Raw genomic sequence first — 20,107 nt, forward strand, 5'->3', positions numbered from 1 at the left:
CCATATGGGATTAACTGTGCTTGTGGTTAATTGTTGTGTTAAGGAGAATGAGGTACACTTTAAAAATTAAGTGAAAAAACTAGAAATCTTTATTAAATTAGTAATGGGTGAATGAACTAATCTTTCATTGGATATGCATACACAGATATGAACATGAAGATAAATTTCTGGGCATAAACTTTCTCACTAGCTCTAAATTATAAATAACCACTGCATAAACCCATTCTGACCTTCCTTGAGGCTTAAAGGTTTGAGGTTTAGTCATCCTGTATATTTTTTGACTTCTCTAGGAATAGTTGGATGCATTTAGATACTCACATTCTGCTCCTCCAGATAAAACATTCCTGTAACCTTTCTTTTATTACTATAACGCTAACTGACCTAGCTTAAAAACATCATCCTCTATAAATCAGTACTTTCTTCTAATTTTGGCAAGGCTTATGCTTGCCTTTATTAGAACTTGGTTCCATCGTTTCTTTCTTTCTTTCTTTTTTTTTTTGAGACAGAGTCCTGCTCTGTCGCCCAGGCTGGAGTGCAGTGGCATGATCTTGGCTCACTGCAAGCGCCACCTCCTGGGTTCACGCCATTCTCCTGTCTCAGCCTCCCGAGCAGCTGGGACTACAGGCGCCCGCCACCACGCCCGGCTGATTTTTTGTATTTTTAGTAGAGACGGGGTTTCACCGTGTTAGCCAGGACGGTCTCGATCTCCTGACCTCGTGATCCGCCCGCCTCGGCCTCCCAAAGTGCTGGGATTACAGGCGTGAGCCACTGCACCCAGCCCCATCTTTTCTTTTCTAGAGTTTGAAACAGAATGAGGTCTTTCTTCTAGCTGATGCTTGACTTACATTCATTAAATGCTTAATCAATTAACGACTTTAAAATACACTATAAGTTTTTCAGCCTTTGCTTTTTATACACTGTTTTTTATTAAAAAGCCCAGTCATGGGAAAATCTTAAGTTATATCAGACCTACACTCTTAAAATACACTTAAAGAGAACAAAAAGTAGTTTTTAGAAAGCACTACAAAGGAGTATTCTTTTACATCAATATTTTCGAGAAGTTGTGGGGGTCTCTCTTGAAGAACCATAGATTCAGCAAACTTTGGGATGAACTTGAAGTCTAGGAAATCTTTTTTGAAGTGTGTCAGTATGTGTGTTTACAAGAAGTGGTAGTGGTGATCATGGGGTGGGGAAGGACAGTGTTGCTAAGTGAGGAGTTAGAGTGACTTGAAGCATGTGGATAGTATCCTCAACCATCCTATTTCCTTCATAGACTGCCTTCCCCAACCTGGAGAGAGCTCCAAAGAGTAGTGCAGTGTCCATGCTGGTTCTGTGTTTGCAGCCTCAAGATATTCTGACACCACTCTAGGATCCTGAGACATAGGCCAAGGACTTTTTCTGTGTTGAACACCTTCCTGGGAGGCTAAGGAGTTACAGAATCCAGGAGTGAGAGCTGCTGGCATTGATTTTATTTTGAGGTCAGAGGAATGAGCCACAGATGCTGGAAAGTCTCTAGAAAACACCCAATTGTCAATCTTTAGTTCTGTGATTGTAAAACATGAAACATTCTCTTGCACTCATTGTCCATGTGTAAACTTCTTGCTTTATTATCAATCATTTTAAATGGCTGGTGTACACAGCTTAGTGTTAGGGTAAATCACCTGATAATCACTGTGAAAGGGAAGCTGATAATGCACACAGATATGAGGCCATCAAATCATCTGTCTAATCTAGACAGTTGCATAATGAGTTTAAAGAGGAAACTGGACACTTGTGGAAGCTGCATTTACTCTCGAACCATTATGGAACAAGTTAGCACATGGGGAACATTGATTTGCCAAATGGAACACCCTGAAAGAGTTAATTCAACCTTGCAACTATCAACACACTCCAGGGACACAGCTGATGAACTGAGAAAATCTGACTTATTTTTTGTGTAATTTTTTGAGTAATCTGAATAACATACTATTTCCCCAGTTCCTTTTCTCCTTTGAAACCTGGGCAGAACTAATGGTTTTTAAAAACTACACTGCAGAAGGGAACTGGAATAGATCAAGTATTAATAAAAGTATTGCCTTAACAGTGTTCAGGTTAATGCCTGAAATATCTAGCAGCCACTTTAGAAATTTGCCTATGCATTTTTTTAAATTGATGTCCCTGGAAATACACGTTTTGGTTAATAATTTAAAGCAAAATTATTAAGCAATGAAACCAAACAGCAAAAATAGAAATAAACTATTTGATTCTACTAAACCAATTATTTAAAATTCTATCAAAAATAGAATTTTCCCATGATTTTAAGTGATCTGCTGATAAAATCTCTTACAAATCATTCTTAAACTCCTAAATGTTTTCTTCCATGAAGAAAGGAAAAGGAAAATAAAGCAGGTGGCTGAGCACCATTTTTACGTGTGTGTGTGTATAAGTGTGTGTATGTGTATCTATAAAGTGGGCTGCTCAGTTTTTGGCAGAAATAATAATGATGCATGGTTTCAGTGTTTGAGTTTTTAGGGCTGGATGGCAAATGCCTATCAAAGGAAAGGATATCCTCTCAGTTTTGTCCTGTGGAAGATACCTCTCTAATTCTTCTTCTTCTTTTTTTTTTTTGAGATGGAGCCTCACTCTTTTCACCCAGGTTGGAGTGCAGTGGCCTGATCTTGGCTCACTGCAACCTCCGCCTCCTGGGTTCAAGCGATTCTCGTGCCTCAGCCTCCTGAGTAGCTGCGATTATGGGCGAGTGACACTATGGCCGGCTAATTTTTGTATTTCTAGTAGAGACAGGGTTTCACTATGTTGGCCAGGCTGGTCTCGAACTCCTGACCTCATGTGATCCGCCCGCCTCAGCCTCCCAGAGTGCTGGGATTACAGGCGTGAGCCACCGCCCCCAGCCGATACCTCTATAGTTCCTCTAACGTTAGAAGCGATTACCATGGTCACTTCTGTAAGGAGAACACAGCATGGCACCGCAGTCAGGCCGTTTAAACAGGATTCAGTGTCAACAAGAATGGGCATATTTTTTCTAATTAATGATATCTTTTCTAATTAATGAATAATTATCATTGCGTTTTCCTGAATTATTTGTGCTTTTGGTATACAATTTTGAACTTGAAATAGGCTTAGGTGTAGCACATGCGCTGTTCACATCGCCTGTCTTTCCTCTTCGGGGATCCCTTCTCTGAGGCACTCCTACAGCATGAGAACGGATGTCAGTGGGAGTCGTGCGTTTGCCATGGGCACTGAGTTAAGTTCATTAAAAAGAAATGGTTCAGAAGCTCATTCTGAAATTGCAAAGCTTGAATGAGGGACAATAAACCCCCCAAATGAGAAGCCGGAGACCCATATATACCTACATAAATGTGTAAAAGCTGACACTCATTGATTTGCTCTGTGAATCTGAATATAGCTCACAAAAGATCACGGAGTCAGCTCCACAAATACAGAGCTCCAAATATTCAAAGTCCCAAGATTTTAAAAAAAAGTCACTAACCTGCTGGTTTGCATGTACATATCGGCCAGAATTCATAGTTTTTTCATGTTGTCTTCTTTAACCAGACAGAAGAGCCTCTAGATATGCCCAAATGGTTGTATTTGATGTGGGTAAGCAAGCAGAGAACTGTGAAATGCCATTTACTATTAAATAACGTATTCTATTCCCCAATCCAATACACTGGATTTCCCTTCTTTGTGCATTTGAGTGTAAGAACCATGGTTTCTTTTGGGGCATAAACTTTTTAAATAATAAATATTTAGCGGGTGAGATCTTTGTAGTTTCCCTGGAATTACTCTGGCTAAGGAATCATTGTGTATGGCCATTGTTTAAGGTGGTATGAAAAGCAGCATGAAGCAGTCCCTAATACTAACTGAAGACACGGTGTCTTCACACAAGGGGACCCTGTTAGCTAGTTGGGGTCCTTTCCACAGGCCAGCAAGTCAATGGAAGAGGAGGTCAGAGCCAAGATGGTTTACTCAGTCAGTAATGAATAATTATTTAGCCCATGAAACATATTAGTCTAACTCAGTGATTTCAAAGCTGAGTTAGAAACCATCTGATACCTAATGTAGCCTTCCCACCACACCATCCAGTAGCATGCCTAAAAATATTGGCCACTTCTCTAACGAATCACAATAGGGACATAATAATTACAAGTAACATGGAGAGAAACTGCTGCCAAATAGCAGGTGATATCTCTAGTTTTCAAAATGACAGTTATCATGCTAAAGAAACCCCATCTGTGTACCCTGAAGAATCACCCTATCTACTTTATTGGTGATAAAAACTTATCAGGAATCAGGCTTTCTTCTCCTAGAATCCTTTCTGATACCAGATACAATAATATCCTTTAACTGTATTTGCATGGGATAAGTTTTCTGTGCTTACCACCAACATTTCAGAAGTAAGTGCTATCAACAGGAAATTTTGTTTGGTTTAATTATTGGAATAACAAGATCAACTGAGGAAGTCCTTATTTTATAAAGCAAAATACAGTGAGCAAACATGCAATATTGGGTAAATATTTTTAAAAGTCAGTAATAAAAATGGGTAATGTTAACATTTTCAACATTCACTATTGGTACGGAGGTGTGAACTAACTTAGAACGCAAAAGAGCATTTAGAGGTATTCTCTCAGTGGAGCCTTGGCAAATGTCAGATTTTGGTTTTACCAGACTCTTCTCGGCAAATAAACACTGACCTGTCTACAACTTTGATTTATTCTTCTATTTCTTAATTCAACAAATAGCTACTGGGAGAGCTCTATATGCACAGCAACATTCCAGGAGTGGTGGAATGAAATACTTTTACATTTCATTTTGTACTCATACCAATACTGTGACATGTTAATGGTACACTAAAGTTTGTACCAAGAAAAAAATAAAAGAAAAACATGTAAGGTAAGTAATTGGAACTAATTCTCTTTTAAAATTTCTTTGGAAGGAACTATGACAAGTATATTTTTATCAGTAGGCAAATTTATTGATTCCAGATCTTCTTCCATCTGTTTCTATCCTACAAAAGCTTTAATCTCAATGCTTTTTAGACACCAGGCTAGTTAGAAAGCTGGCCATATACGAATGGGAATTTGAGCTGAAAAGTTAAACTTTTCTGTGCAAGGTATTTGTGCAGGAAGATGAATATAGAGCATGTTATCAGTGCTCAAGGGACTGGTGTCATGAAAGTCATAGAAAACAGGTGTTTTTCAGTGGGGGGTGGCAATTTTTTTTCACAATCTCGTTGTGGTTTTGGTAACACTCCGGATATTGTCAAACCTGTCAAATCCCTTCTTTGTGAACTTACTGGCTACCCTTTGTAAGGTCTAAAGTAGACACATAGACGCATGATACTCTAAAAAATGAAGGGAAATATTACAGATACGTACTAATATTCTGGGAGTAGGCCAGTTCACCAATAACTATAAAAACAAAGGCATTCCGACAGGGACTCAGAGGCCCCCCGCTGCCTCTATTAGGATGCTCACATCCCACCGCACCACCAGGTCAGGAGACAAGCAGCAGAAACTCTGTTGTCAAGGCTCTGATGAGTAGCGACAGGGGTTGAGTTTGCCCATTAACAATCTCAAACTTACACAGACAATACGTGCTGCTGTGTCTGAACACAGACAGGGCTTCTGCAGGGGCGGCCTGATAATGACACCTCCCCTCACCCTTTCCTTTTTGCGCATTTCCTTTTGAATGTGTTTTAAAGTTTCTGACCCTTAGGAGAGGCTGGGCCTTTGCTCTTTCACAGCCAAATTACAAGAATGTATAGGAAGAAAAAAATGATCATTTGTCATTCTGACACGATCATTCTGAATTCCTTGGGTTAAAGTGCTCTTTTTTAACACATTATTTTGAAAAATGCATAAGGGTTTCTTAGAAATTTTTTAGTCGTCTTTGCTGTAGACAGCTTATAAGGAAAATTAACAAAACACTGGTTTTTAAAAGCAGCATTTCTGTTAATTTTATTAGAAAAGTCATTTCTAAATAATAGTTTGTTAAATTACGATATTCTTATGTATGATATATATATCATATAGATAAAATTGTGAGGGTGATATTTGGTAAGATATTTTAATAATGCTTTTTGGAATAGTTTAGTTGCCCTTACAGCAATTTATCTAGTTCTAAGATTTAATAGATATACTTTAAATAAGAAATGTAATGAGTCAGTATCGGTGAAAATGTGCTTTTGATGGTTTTAATTAATTAAAACCTTTCATTCTTTAAAATAATGTTTTCCCATTATATACAAGATTGGCTTGCCAACCTAACCCCTACTTCAGCCAGTCTGCTGATTCCTAAGTCTGAAATTCTTGGAGGTTATGTGTTAATAGAGAAATATATCTTCTTTTTTGCAGTATCATTTCTTTAACAGGTAAAAAAATCCAAATTGGTTTATACTATCCCACATTAGCTCTACCAGTGAAATTTCTCTAATATTTCAAACTTGATTACAATGCATTTGTAGGCCAGAAGCAAACCACTGTATCTGCTGCAGGAAGTTCAAGTGTCAGCACTAACCCATACGATGAACTCCTGGAAACGAATAAGGACACATTCAAAAATGGCCCAGAGAGCAGGGTTTGAGTAGTAGACTCTACTAAAAACTTATTTCTCTCTGTTTCCCCTGCTTTCAACTAAACTGAAACCCTACCAACGCCGCCACTGTCTCCTGAAGATCTCATAATCAGAGCAGCTCTCCTGCCCAGTCTCATCTGATGGCAGCACTTTTCCTCTGCTCTTTTTTGCCTCGTTGGCAGTCTAGCCTGCTATCACTTTGAAAACAGTGCAAAGGAAGTGCTTTCCATTAACTTCCAATTTATTCCTTTCCTATTGCGATACTAAAATGAGCAAAAGGAATGCTAAGCACAGAATTTTAATGTAATTCAATTGAAAAGGTTTGTTCCTCTGACAAAATCATGCTGCTGGGTAACATTCATTTTATTAAAAGAGAATCTGTCGAAAAAGAAAAGCAATTCAAGCTACAGGAGAACTAAGCTTTATGTATAAGATACGTTCCAGAAAAGTTGTACAGAAAATATTTGTATATTGAGTCATTTTTTCTACTGACTTTTATTATAATTTCAGAGGTGTGCTCCTACAGAAAGAAATACTTTTGCTTCAGCATATCACGGTGAAAATCACACTAAGGAACTCAGGATTCATTTCAAAGATTATTTTGCATTTGTCAACATGCCATCTCTGCACATCTCATTTCACCTCATGGCTTGCACAGCTGAGTCAAGTGAACAAGCAAAATTGAGAACGCGTTTATACATGCCAGAACATACACAACAGCTGACTCTCCCTTCACTCTCAGTGACTCCTGAGATGTGACTGTTCAGAAGGCACAGTGCCCGGGCCACCACTCCATGCTATCTATTGCAACACCCTGGCTGAATGAGCCTCCTACCTCTTCACATGCTTTCAGGCAACAAATGGCAATTCCTGACTTCATTTAGTTGTAAGGTTCTTTGAGGCACAGTGTGGTTTCTCCGGTAACTGATTACAAGAACTTAAGCCCTTTTATGTCATCCGCAAAGTTCACTGTAAATGTTTTAGAAGTTTTTCTTCAATGCAAGCCCCTGGTATAGTCAGCTTTATCAGGTGGGCAAACCTAGAGCCAAAGGCTTTATGCCCCAAACCACAGCTGCAGGATGCTTCTCAGAAGGTTTGCTCCTAAGATGTTAGGTCCCTTCGAAGCAAGATGCTAATCCTTAAGGTAAATTGACCATGAAGCCAACTAAAACTTAAACTTTGGGCTTCTCCCTTACATGGGTCCCTCCTCTTTCCAAGGCCCTGCATCTAACTTTGTATCTTGCAATTTTGTCTTCTTTCTCAGAAAGAGGAATCTAATTTTTTTTTCTTTAGAGATACGTTCTGGCTCTGCCACTCAGCCTGGAGTGCAGTGGCACAGTCATAACTCACTGTGGCCTCGAACTCCTGGGCTCAAGCAATCCTCCCGTCTCAGTCCCCCCGAGGAGCTGAGACTACAGGAATGAGCCACCGTGCCCAGCCGGGATCCAAAAACTATAGAAGCTGTAGGTTCTCAAAAACACGGAATCGGCCAGGCGCGGTGGCTCAAGCCTGTAATCCCAGCACTTTGGGAGGCCGAGACGGGCGGATCACGAGGTCAGGAGATCGAGACCCTCCTGGCTAACACGGTGAAACCTCGTCTCTACTAAAAAATACAAAAAACTAGCGGGCGAGGTGGCGGGCACCTGTAGTCCCAGCTACTCGGGAGGCTGAGGCAGGAGAATGGCTTAAACCCGGGAGGCGGAGCTTGCAGTGAGCTGAGATCCGGCCACTGCACTCCAGCCTGGGCGACAGAGCGAGACTCTGTCTCAAAAAAAAAAACAAAAAAACAAAAACAAAAAAAAAACCAACAAAAAAAACCACGGAATCCTCCAGCCCTTAAGCTTATATTGTTATTATAGATGATATTATTGTATCACAGTATTTTATAATCAGAGTAGAATTTTCATATACTTACTCAAAAAAAGTTGTCCATCCAGTTTCATCGCTTTTAGTGGCTAAAAGGCCACTATTGCCATGGTAAGTAAACAGAACTAATTCCAGTCCTTGAGCAGTCATGCTTTTCAAACATCCATTTGTTCCTATCGTCAACCATATCACTTGGTTATCGGGAGACACCACTCGAACTGGCATGCGATTTGGGTCCCGTCTAATTCTAAGGGTGTTGCCATTGCTGTCCGTCACAGCAGTAATATCATTGTCATTGCTGTAGCTAAAATTGTACAGGTAATCACCAGTGACTAAACTTACAGTATATTGGTGAGTACCATTGATGTCAAAGATGTAGAGTTCTTGATCAGTTGGAGATGCAACCTCATAAAAGTTCATAGAGTTAAGTAAAGGCTTATTCTTTGACACAGCCCGGATCCGGATATTCCCTAGATCTGCAATGTACAGTGTACCATCTGGAGAAGCAGCCAGGGAAGATGGGGCATTGAGTTTGGCATCCTTGGCATAGCCATCTCCACTCTGGTAACAGTCACAGTTGGCATCATTTTTGCAGTCACACTCTGAAGGTATTCCGGCCACTAAGGAGATTTCCCCATCTGTTGTGACCTGCCTTATCCGGTTAATTTTCTTCTCATCAGTTTCAGTAATGTACAGGACCCCACTGTAGGACACAGCAATGGCAGTAGCTGATTCCAGTGTTGTCTGCACTGCGTGCTTCCCCACGGGATATTCCACTCCAGGAACCTGACAGTGCATGGGCCGTCCAGCAGCAATGCGAACTTGACGATTTTCAGTGATCTGTAAAACTACATTATTATCCAGGACATAAATGGAGTTATCCATAGGGTTAATGGCTAGGTCAGTGGGCCATTCCAGACGTACCTAAACAAAACAAGAAATGGCCTGGTTAGTCAGTCACTGCACCACAGTTAATTCGCCAGAAGAGTAAATTAGACCATTCAGGGAAATTGGCATTAATCTGAGATAAACTGTTTTGTAATAGTTTTTTCAATAGCCTCAGTAAAATAAACCAAAAAGTAATGAACGAAGATAAATATAAGAAATAACACTTTCTTTTAAAATTCAGCCCACAGTAAGATTTGCTAGTTATAGGCAAATAGCAAATAAGCCTCTTAAGTAGTGAGTCAACAGATATCAATGAGTTATGAACACACATGTTCCTATGGCAGCAATAACTACCAAATGTTGGGGCTTTCTAGGTTATGAATAGATTAGTGTTCTCTTGTGTTTTCAATCAGCCTAATAGTAAACTTTCAAATTCTAAATATAAGTCCCTTGGGACTAATCATAGTGGGTTCTCTCTACTACTCAAGGAGCTCATGCAATCAAAAGATTAGAGATTTAAGCTGTTTGGTTCTTTTTAGAATATCTGCATGCTGCTACTTTACTGGTATTTTATTACAAATGCTTAGCATTTCTTAGTGATAACTGTTCTGTATCCCACTGAATTCATCAAATGCAGAATTACACAAGAAAATCACTTTTTATTAGCTCCTGTGATACATGTAGATGGAACTGCCCTATCAGAACCACTGCAACACGTGATATATGCAGTTTAATATGGTGCCATCACAGTCTACTGACTGAATAAGTCAAGTCACCCAGAGGAGAAACAAACGAGCCAGCTCAGTGTTGAGCACCTGGCTGATGTGCATGCTGGTGTCACAGGTTAAAGGTCTGGCTGAAGTCAAATCGTTAGAGCCCAGGAGAGTTGATATGATTCCATTTTGGTCAACTTTCCTAATCATGGTTCCATCAACAAAGTAGATTAATCCATTCTTATCAATTGCCATTCCTGTATTTGAGAGAAGCAGGTATTAGTACTTTTTCAAAAATGGTTACTTTTGATTAACTATTAGGCCCATTATTAAACTCAATTATTTAACCCCAGTGACGACATCGGTGATAGGTAGCAGGTAGGGCTGCAGATTGCAAACACATTAGAAAAAAACCAGCATAGGCATTTATAATACAAATAAATTAAAAATTCAGTAAGGAGGCAGGACATGGGGGCTCACGCCTGCAATCCTAGCACTTTGGGAGGCTGAGACAGGCAGACTGCCTGAGCTCAGGAGTTCGAGACCAGCCTGGGCAATTTGGTGATACCCTGTCTCTACTAAAAAATACAAAAAAATAACTGGGTGTGGCAGTGTGAGCCTGTAGTCCCAACTAACTATTCAGGAGGCTGAGGCAGAAGAATGGCTTGAACCCGGGAGGCAGAGGTTGCAGTGAGCCAAGATCGCGCCATTGTACTCCAGCCTGGGTGACAGAGCGAGACTCCGTCTCAAAAAAAAGAAAAAGAAAAAAATTCAGTAAGGAAATAATCCAATTTTGTCAGAATCTCCTGTGAGTATATGAATCACACAGGTAATACCTGTATGTTTCAAATATAAATTATAATGATTATAATTTATAATCTGTGGTCTATATAGAACCAGCTTCAAATTCCATTCCAAACATACAGCAACCATATTCTTCTAACAAAAATAGATCTAAGCCAAGGTTAGTGTTTTGTTGACCCTGTTACAATGAAATTTTCTATGATGAATAATTCAGTACAGATATTTTTTTCCAGTCCTTGTTCACATAATAGTCAGTAGCTATCATGAAAAAAATAAAGGCCCCAAACCAAAAGCATTGTATTGAGTGGCATAATACATGAGCAAAGAGTCAGTCCTGCCTGGTTTAAAAGCCTTTATCACGTAGAATTTTTTAGCCCTTGTTACCTCCAAAAATTCCTCACAGCAAGGTTTTTTTCCCATGGCATAGAAACAAAAGTTGAACAGCTCCAAAGAGGGTGAGGGCTCATAGGGTTGCTTAGTGATGGTTTTTAAAGAAGCCTGGGACTCATTCACGACAAAGAAATTCCAGGACTATGAAAGAATTTGGATACTTCCTTGAAGTTTAACAGGATGTGACCTGAATTATACAGAGTAGTTGCTTCATTCTTTGAAGAGCTGAAAAAATGGTATGATAATAAAGAATGCCAAGAACCTAATATTTACTGTAAAACCAAGTTAGGATTCTAGCAGTTTCATGCTGCATGGCTTTTAAAAACCCTAGATGTGAAACAGCTTTTCAGAACACTGTCAAAGGTAAAAAGTTAGACTCAGCATTAAACATGAGAAGGCACTAAATGGATTTTCTACCTTTTTTTTTTTTCAAATAAAAAGAAATCCTCAAATCGCCAACTGCCAGTACCTTTGGGACTCATGAGTGTGGCTTCCGCGGCCTTCCCTCCATCCCCACATCTCGCCTCGTCAAACGGAAGGCACTGCTCCCCGGTTCCTGCGACGACTTCTGCATTTTTAGTCAAGTCTTTTGCCCCTGTAAGTGACTTTGGGCGATAAATTCTGCGGGTGTTTGTGTCAGAAACGTACAAATCTCCTGTGACTGGATCCGTTGCAAGGTAGTATCTATGAGCTGGGTTGCTGCTGTGAAAAGGATCATACATAAACATCAAAGGGAGTTACTCCTAATACACAGAGGGAAATTAAAAGCAAAATAAAACAGCTCATGAGAAACTGATTCTAGTCTAGAATCCATGATCAAAGATGAGTCATGAATAGTACTGTCTATTTAATAATGACTTAAAAGAATGTGCTCACAGGTAGGGTTTCTCTGATATTACCGTTTGTCTTCCTTGCCTGATGCTGAGGATTCAACAATTTACTAACAGTCATCTTAAAAATACTACCTTTAAAAGGCACCATGTGTCTAGCCTAAAACAAAGAAAAAAATTCTCTAAATCTTTTTTGCTCAATGCAAAGCCATTAAAAAATGCCCCTGAATGAGGGACATAAAGTTTATTCCAGGCGAAGGATGTCTCCATCAAATTTTCCTGTAAGTACAATATGCTACTGATTCCACTCATACCTCGCCATAGGGTATTATCCTTTCAAACTAAACACCCTCCCCTTGAAGAAATGAGCACTTTGTCTGTCTCGGTTGCTCTATCATAATCCAGAAAAGTGCCAATGTTTGTCCTATGGGGTTAAACGTTAAAATGAGGTCATTCAAGTATACGGGGGAGTCTCATCTGGTGGCCTGTGGCAGTGAGCTAGGATGCTGGATCCTTCAGTTTTCTTTCTAAAGTTCATATACTGAGCTGCTCTGAAATCTGCCTATGAATTTAGTGACATACAAAATGTAGTGCCTCAATTTTATAAATATAAAGAAATGCAAATGTAAAACATTTTTTGTAAAATTACTTGTAAAAAATGGTAAGCCCAACACTATCAAGGAGGGGACAAATTATGACGTATCATTGGAATTAAAAAGCTAATATCCTTACAAACACTCAATGCCACATTCTTAAAATTAATGTAATCTTGTACATGTGCAAAGATTACTTTCTGAAAAAGATCGGAAAAATAATTTAAATTTAAATGATTTGGTGTCCCAACCAAGATGTCAACATGATGGGAATCTATCAAACTCCATTGATCTTCTGATGACGAACTTAGTTATACTAATTAATTCTCATTCTCTCTCTCCCTCTCCCTCTTTCCACATGCAGCCAGACACACACACACACACACACACACACACACACACACACACACACCACACACAGAGTTATATGCTTGCTTCCATTTATTTTATTTGTGAACATCTAAAATGATTAGAAGAAATCTACCTATATGAATAGTTTTATTCTAATAGTGACGCAGTAGTCTCCTCATTACTAATGAAGTTGGGTTCTAATAAAACATTTTCACTACTTAACGATTTTCCTTCTAAGTGCTGAATAGATGTACTTTATCATTCCTGTAAGAGATTCTACTCTTAAAATTGTTGAAGTGTTTCTCATGTTGTTACAGGAGGACAGGAGATCACACATGGAGACTGTAGAGGCCTTGTGGAGCGCTGAAGAGCTCTTTGGCTGTGATGTTAGTATACAGAGAAACACAAAGACATACAAAGGCTTGACTACCTTCAGCTCTGGGATCTCCTTTCCAGCCTTTAATATCTTTGAGTGACAAAAGACAGACTAGAGCAAGAGGTCTTGAGTGTGTAAATGTGTGTGAAATGGTAAAAAGTAAGATGAAGAACTCAGAAAGATGCAAGTCATTATGCAAGAAGAACATTTCAGAACAACTGGGTTATGCCAAATGATCAACTTGCTATGCTAAGTGTTATTATATCATTTTCCTAAGTTGATGCCTAAAAGTTTAAATGCAGCAACACATATTGCATCCCTTAATGTGGTAGTTTATTACTTTGTAAGAAGTGAAGAGTTACGTATCAATATAACATTCAGAGCAATTTTACAGGTTTTTTTTTTTTTTTTTTCCTTTCTATAAACAGTCTAATGTTGCCAGAGCTGGTCTTTCAGGTGTATATAATTGGTGACAGAGTTGCAACTCCACCAACTAAGTCTGCTTTGAAAGACATGACATTGGAGAGGTTCCTTTAGTCTTTCCTACCTCCTTGACTATACAGTTAACTGTGAACAGCTGTGTGCATGGTATGCATACACTCGTGTGTATACATACACACGTATTTTTTTTCTTATCAGTGTGCATCTTTGAGTATGAACTCTGTACCAGAGAGACTGGGTTTAAAGCCTAACTTCATCACTAACACTAAATGTATGATCTGGGCAAGTTGCCTAACTTATCTGTGCCTCAGGTTCCTTACCTATAAAGGTGGTGATAATAATACATAGTTCATAGGATGCTGGGAGGATTACATGAACTAATATATGTAAGATCCTCAGAACAGGGCCTAGCACATACTACATACTCACTAAGAATTAACCGTCCTTATACTCGCCTTTGCCCCGTCGCTTCTTACAGTGCAGTGTCTTTTGCCTTATAACCTTAGAAAGTGCAGGAATATAATAATTAACCAAAGTATGAGTTGTTTCTGAAAACATTAAAAGAAAAAAAAAATGGGTTTAAACTTGGTTTAGGTTTAAATTTGTTAAACCTAAACTTGACTAGATTTAAATTTGTTTTCTTACTTCTGCTATTAACAGCAGTTTATAATATCCTAAACTATTAAAGTAATGAAGACTTCTCTTAAAATACCCACTTTAAATTGTTTAGAGAGTAATGATGAACAGTGATGATTCATCCACAGTAAATGAGCCATACACACTTCCTCAGGATGCCTTCATTTTGGGAAAAAACAAACCGATTTTTGAGGGGGCAGCTTCAACGGTGGTGGCATCCTCTTAGCTATGGGACATGAGTTTTCTTGGTGCAAAAACGAACGGACATTCAAGTCATAAGCTTGCCTTTATTGTCATCAGTTTTATCCTAATGGGGAAGTAATAAGAGAATGCCCAAAGTGGTGCTTATATTTGCTTATTTCCTGTCCTGAAGCATCTCCTTCCTAGAAGATACAGACATTTCTCCATCAAGCAACAGATGTCAATGGCTTTAAGAATGTCTGACAAACGAAAGCTGCGCTTTTGGATGCAACTCTGCTGTTCAGAAGAACAAATGTGAGGGAGTCTATGTGGCCCTGAGAAGAGAATGAGCCTCTGGAAATATTCTGCACAGGATGGGAGGAAATGAGACGTTGACAAGTTCCCAGCAGCGCAGGCCAGCATGGTAAATTAGAGCTGGTTGTTAGATGCTGGTCTCTTCTAAATGAAAAGAGGGATCAGCATGGAAGTACTAAAAGGAAAAAAAGTGAGTCTGGATATTTCTAGTTGACAGAGTGGTGGCAGTGAAGCTCTGAATCATAGGCCATAGGACTGGGATTCAAGGTCACCTAATTTCAGCAGAGAGAGTTGACAGGGTGAGCTAGTGCTTGCTGTCCAACGTTCTGAAAACCCAAAGCACTAAAGAGGCGGGTGTGTGGGTACGATGAGTGGTGAATTTTTAGGTCACTGATCTATCTAGTGTGAAAACGTGAGGCTACCATGACCGAAACAGGCTGCAGCCAACAGCTGGAGCATGGGGATTTTCCAAATGCTTGGTTTTGGGAAATCTCTGCTTAGCAGAAGCACAGCAGCATCCTTATGTGATTGATTGAGATTTTGCTATTTCAGAAAGGTTTGAAATATTACAATTTTGACTAATAGCAAAACCAAGGAAACTGAGATCAAGTTAAGAACCTTTAGTATATTACACCTTGATTCTTAACTCATCCTGAATTGCCTAGACCATCACAATTACCAAGACATCTTCTCTACAGTCTCATTCAATTAGACACAGATCCAGTGGTAAGTGCAGGCTAGATTTGCTCATTTATTTTGTCATAATTCAACCTTCTTAGACTAGAGAAATATTCACAAAGAACAAGCCAGAGAACAGACATTATTAGCACTTCTATCTTTTGAGTTGGAAACTGTGCCACAGTCCTTAGAACACAAGACATTTGAAGAAGCATAAAAAACTATATTTATAGAGAAAAGTAAAAAGACTTCTTTTATGGTAACCAAAAGACTGTTTAGAATATTGCAAGCAGCGACTGGGGGTGTGATATTTCCGTGTCTGCTGGATTTTTAAACATTAAGTCAATAAGGAGTGCTGAATAAAATTTTTATAATTTGGTATCTAAACTTTAATGGATTCAAATTCACAGACTTATGATTGACACTTTCTTTGATCCTTTAATTGGCAATATAAAATTCACAAAGTTGATTTTTAGTTCTACATGTTTAAGTGCCCTTTGGCTGGTATTAATTAATGTAATTTTAAAATTTTGGAACGTGTGAGAATTAGAACAAGGATGACGTAAAATTTACTACATATTAAACGGGTTAGTTAGCAAACTAGTACTATAAACATCAGAGAAGGAAATGTTTGGTATATCTAAAAGAAACACATTTTTAAAGCATTGTAGCTGCTTCTATTTATGTAAAAAATTTAATATGTTGATCAGTAATATTTACATCTATTCATTAAAGTATAGCTAAGAATTTTTATTTCATGTAATATCCTGGTGGTGCTTATTAGTTTGATATAACAGAATACTCTGAATTTTAAAATAAGAAGATGTGTTTTTATATTAATTTTTATTGACTATTTTTATTATTCCCCCATTAGTCCAATTAATGAGACTGTTTATAGTATATGAAATATACAAGAGGATAAAAGTGTGCATTTTTATATTTTAATTATTAACAACTGGCAATACCATTCCTTTTGTAGATTTAGACACACTTTTCAATTTCTTTTTCTTCCTATGACCTGTTCCTAAGCCTCTCATGACTCTTACGCTGCCCAAGAAAGCGAGGATAAGAAGCATACCAGGAAGGATCTTATTAACCAGGAAAGGGAAGATGACGACAGGCAGGCACACAGGAAGAAGCATCTGAAAAGACCTTTAATTTTTTAAGCTAAAAGAAGAAGTTCCAATGAACTAACATATGTTGACTTTGCTAGGTCAATTTTATTACCTACTAAACAAATGGAATCCCTAGTTTATCAATGACATGATCATGTTTGATGATTTGGGTTCAAAGACCTTACACATTCTCTACATCTTCCTCTTTCTTATCACTTCAACAAAGACTCTCCATTCTCTCCTTCCCTTTATCGCTCGGCTTCCTTCACTGCTAACCATCCTGTTTTAGGTTATCTAGCATCTCAAGGTGCAACAGCTTTCTAATTGATCTCATCTCGAGTCATTTTGAACTCTGACACCAAATTATTCTTCCTTTCAGTATGCCACTTTGCATATGCCACTTGTTCAGGATGCTAAAATGGTCTCCACTGTCTCAGGTATCCTACAGGAGACAATAATTCCTTAGAGCACTCAACGCCCCAGGCAATCTGACCCTCCCCTGCCTTTGTGCCTGTATCTCTCATGATTACCACTATGAACCCCCTGCTCCATTCAGGTGGGTCTGATTACTCTCAGAACATGTCTTGCTCAGCTCTCCCCCTGTCCCCAGTAACTTTACTTGCTTTCTCTATTTCCTCATGACTGCCCTCTTTTCTTCTTGCTGTTCTGTTTCAGCAGAACTTCATTTTTAGACCTAGCTCAAATATCAGCCCTTCCAGAAAATGTTTCCTTACCATACTGTCATCTCCCAGTAATCTCTTCCTTCACAGAACTATTCTCACATTTGAAACCATGGACCACGGGTATGATTAAGTGTCAAAGAACGATACTGAAAATGTTATTTGTCACGTATATACCTTGTCTCCCCCGCTTGATGGTGAGTTCTGAGAATAGGTACTTTGTCTTATATTATTATTTTTCAAAGTGCCTAACATGCGGTAAGTGATCAGTTAACATGATTTATTTCATACAATTAAATTTCCATATAAAACCCAAAAAGTGTACTCTGCATGCATGGCACATAAAGGAAATGCAGAAACTCAAATGTAGTTAGGATGATGGACACAGGAGAAGGGTTATGGAGGATCATGAGAGAGGGATTACAATAGTATCACTGCCAAACACCAGAAGTTAGTACAAAATGAATTCCTACTGTTTAAATAAAGATGTAACTCTAACCTCATAGATTTTTTTTCCCAGAGGGAGAGATTACGGCTTTAAGTACCAGGTAAAATGATTGTGAAATAAGTCTCACTTTTTGCATACCCAGGGAATGAGCCCCTAGAAACTTAGGCATTGGGACACAGAAAAACTGGCTGTGTGGTGCCGTGGAAAGAACATAGTTTTAGAGTGGTTTCACTGTCCGCTACCCATTTCTTAGGCATGTATTTTGGGGAAGATATGTAACCTCCTGGAGCCTTTACTATGTCACCTATACCGCTGAAGGACTGCTGTGTGGATCTGCAATAACAGATATAAAATATCTGGCACCATGCCTGGCATGGAATAGGCTTGCTTGTTAAAAGGTAGCTGCTTGGATAGTTTTTTCTGTATTGCCTCCAGCATTTTCACATTTAGTTGGTGTGCAACCTGTCTGTCTTTCCTCTTTTCTACACAGCTACCAAGAAAACAAGACAAGAAAATTTTTGATATTCTACTATGGTTTCTGATAGCAGAGCTTTGCATGCTCAGTATTCTGGAGAGATGAAGTGTTGATTTTAGCATGTGACTGAGCTATTAGCTGCGAGTATAAGATCAATAGGGGATCTCAGGAAAAGATGACGGGGCCACGTCTGGTCACCCTGATATGCAACAGCTATCCACCTTTCAGTAGAACTTTGGTTTTTATTTGCTAGTTGTCAATCACTACACAACAGGTTAAAGGGGTTTTTTTGTTGACTAATTCATCTAAAAGACCTCACATAAAATATGATTGTTTCCATCTGATATCATTTCATTAGCTATTTTAATGACCAAAGTAGATCTAGCATTTCTAACCTGTCTAGCTTTTTGCTAGCTTTACTTTAAAACATTGGTTTTCCCCGCCTTTTTTTTTCTATCCTTCTCAAAGTTTTTCAATCCAATGTGTCCATACAAGTCTTTATTGTATCTTCTGCAGCTACGTGTACACAGAAAGTGGAACATGAAACACTTCTGAGTTTTGCTTCAACTATATTTGTCCTTCACTTTGAAGAAAGTCATTTCCTCCATAATAATGGCAATGAAAACATTACTTCTTAAATCTAGTAATTCTTCCAACTTAGGAAAATATAAACTATAGGCAAAGAGGAATTTACCAGGAAGCTAATAATTAAGCTTCAGCTTTGGGGTCTCTCACTCTGCCAAGCCACATGTTCACATAATTGTACGTTTTAAAAAACTTGCCAAGGTAAAATATTTCTAGATTCTTTTTCTTAAAGAGTCTCCAATAAAACACAGCCTGTCCTGGGTATTCATGGAACAATGCAGGCCTTCTCAAACCTTCCTACTGTGCTTCAGGTTTCATTCTGTTCAACATGGCTTAGATTGTGTCGGTCAGTAATTAATGCTTGGAAATCATTTTTGTTATACAGAGATACTCCTTATACTTTTTTGTAATGAAATTTATTTTGTGAACCAACTGAAAAAAATTTCTCAAATAATACCACGTAAATAACTTGCAATATACTGTATAATCATTGTCCAATGAAGCACTTTTCATTCCTTCGATGATCTGTGATACTGTTTCCTCTCTCATGATGAAATATTCTTAGAAAACAATTTTAGAGGGTCACATTGCAACGTAAAAAGGATATTTGAAAATATACAATAACCTTAAGGTATGATGCTTACCTATGTCTAAAATCTTTATTTCTTGGTGGAAGCAGGTAAAAACAGGTAAAAAAAAGAAAGCACAGTTAGAAAAGGCTTCTAAAATATAATGAGTTGAATTCTGGGATTTAATTATTTGTATGGAAAGTTGCCAACTTGGCAGAAATGATACTGGAAATGAATTCTGTAGTCTAGGGCTCACCAACTAACGTACAGAACAGGCTGATTTGAAAATCACACTTAAATGAACAAAGCAAAGACAATATGTTACTTTTCCTACTGTCATTATGGCTAATGGATTAACCCAACCTGAGGACCCCATATTCTAGTTAAAAGTCATAGCCTTAGTTCATTTAATATCAGGTCCTGAAATCACAGGAAAATATTTTATGCCTTAATTTCAACCATTGAAGTAAAAGAGCTACGCCTATGTCACAGGGTTATTCTAAAGAAAACACAACAGATTTAAGAATCATAGCTCTATCATTTTAGAGCACAGAAAATTCACTGAAATCCATAAGATATTTGATATACTGGGTGACTTTAT

At 38.4% G+C, this 20,107-nt stretch overlaps 1 protein-coding gene across 2 annotated transcripts in view; it reads right to left on the reverse strand.

Annotated features, from left to right (window-relative positions):
* Positions 1–20,107, reverse strand: part of TENM3 (teneurin transmembrane protein 3) — a 489,057-nt gene that overhangs the window by 31,598 nt on the left and 437,352 nt on the right. Inside the window, exons 19-22 of one of the 2 annotated variants that reach the window (XM_030924200.1) lie at positions 19,582–19,602; positions 11,704–11,936; positions 10,143–10,297; positions 8,489–9,363 (exon numbers count right to left, since the gene is read on the reverse strand). In XM_030924200.1, the coding sequence (XP_030780060.1) occupies positions 8,489–9,363; positions 10,143–10,297; positions 11,704–11,936; positions 19,582–19,602 (1,284 nt within the window). The remainder of the gene's footprint in view (positions 1–8,488; positions 9,364–10,142; positions 10,298–11,703; positions 11,937–19,581; positions 19,603–20,107) is intronic. The other variant, XM_030924209.1, reaches the window with a different exon arrangement.

This window comes from Rhinopithecus roxellana, chromosome 2 (assembly GCF_007565055.1).
Source record: "Rhinopithecus roxellana isolate Shanxi Qingling chromosome 2, ASM756505v1, whole genome shotgun sequence".
In the NCBI taxonomy this organism is placed as follows: domain Eukaryota; kingdom Metazoa; phylum Chordata; class Mammalia; order Primates; family Cercopithecidae; genus Rhinopithecus; species Rhinopithecus roxellana.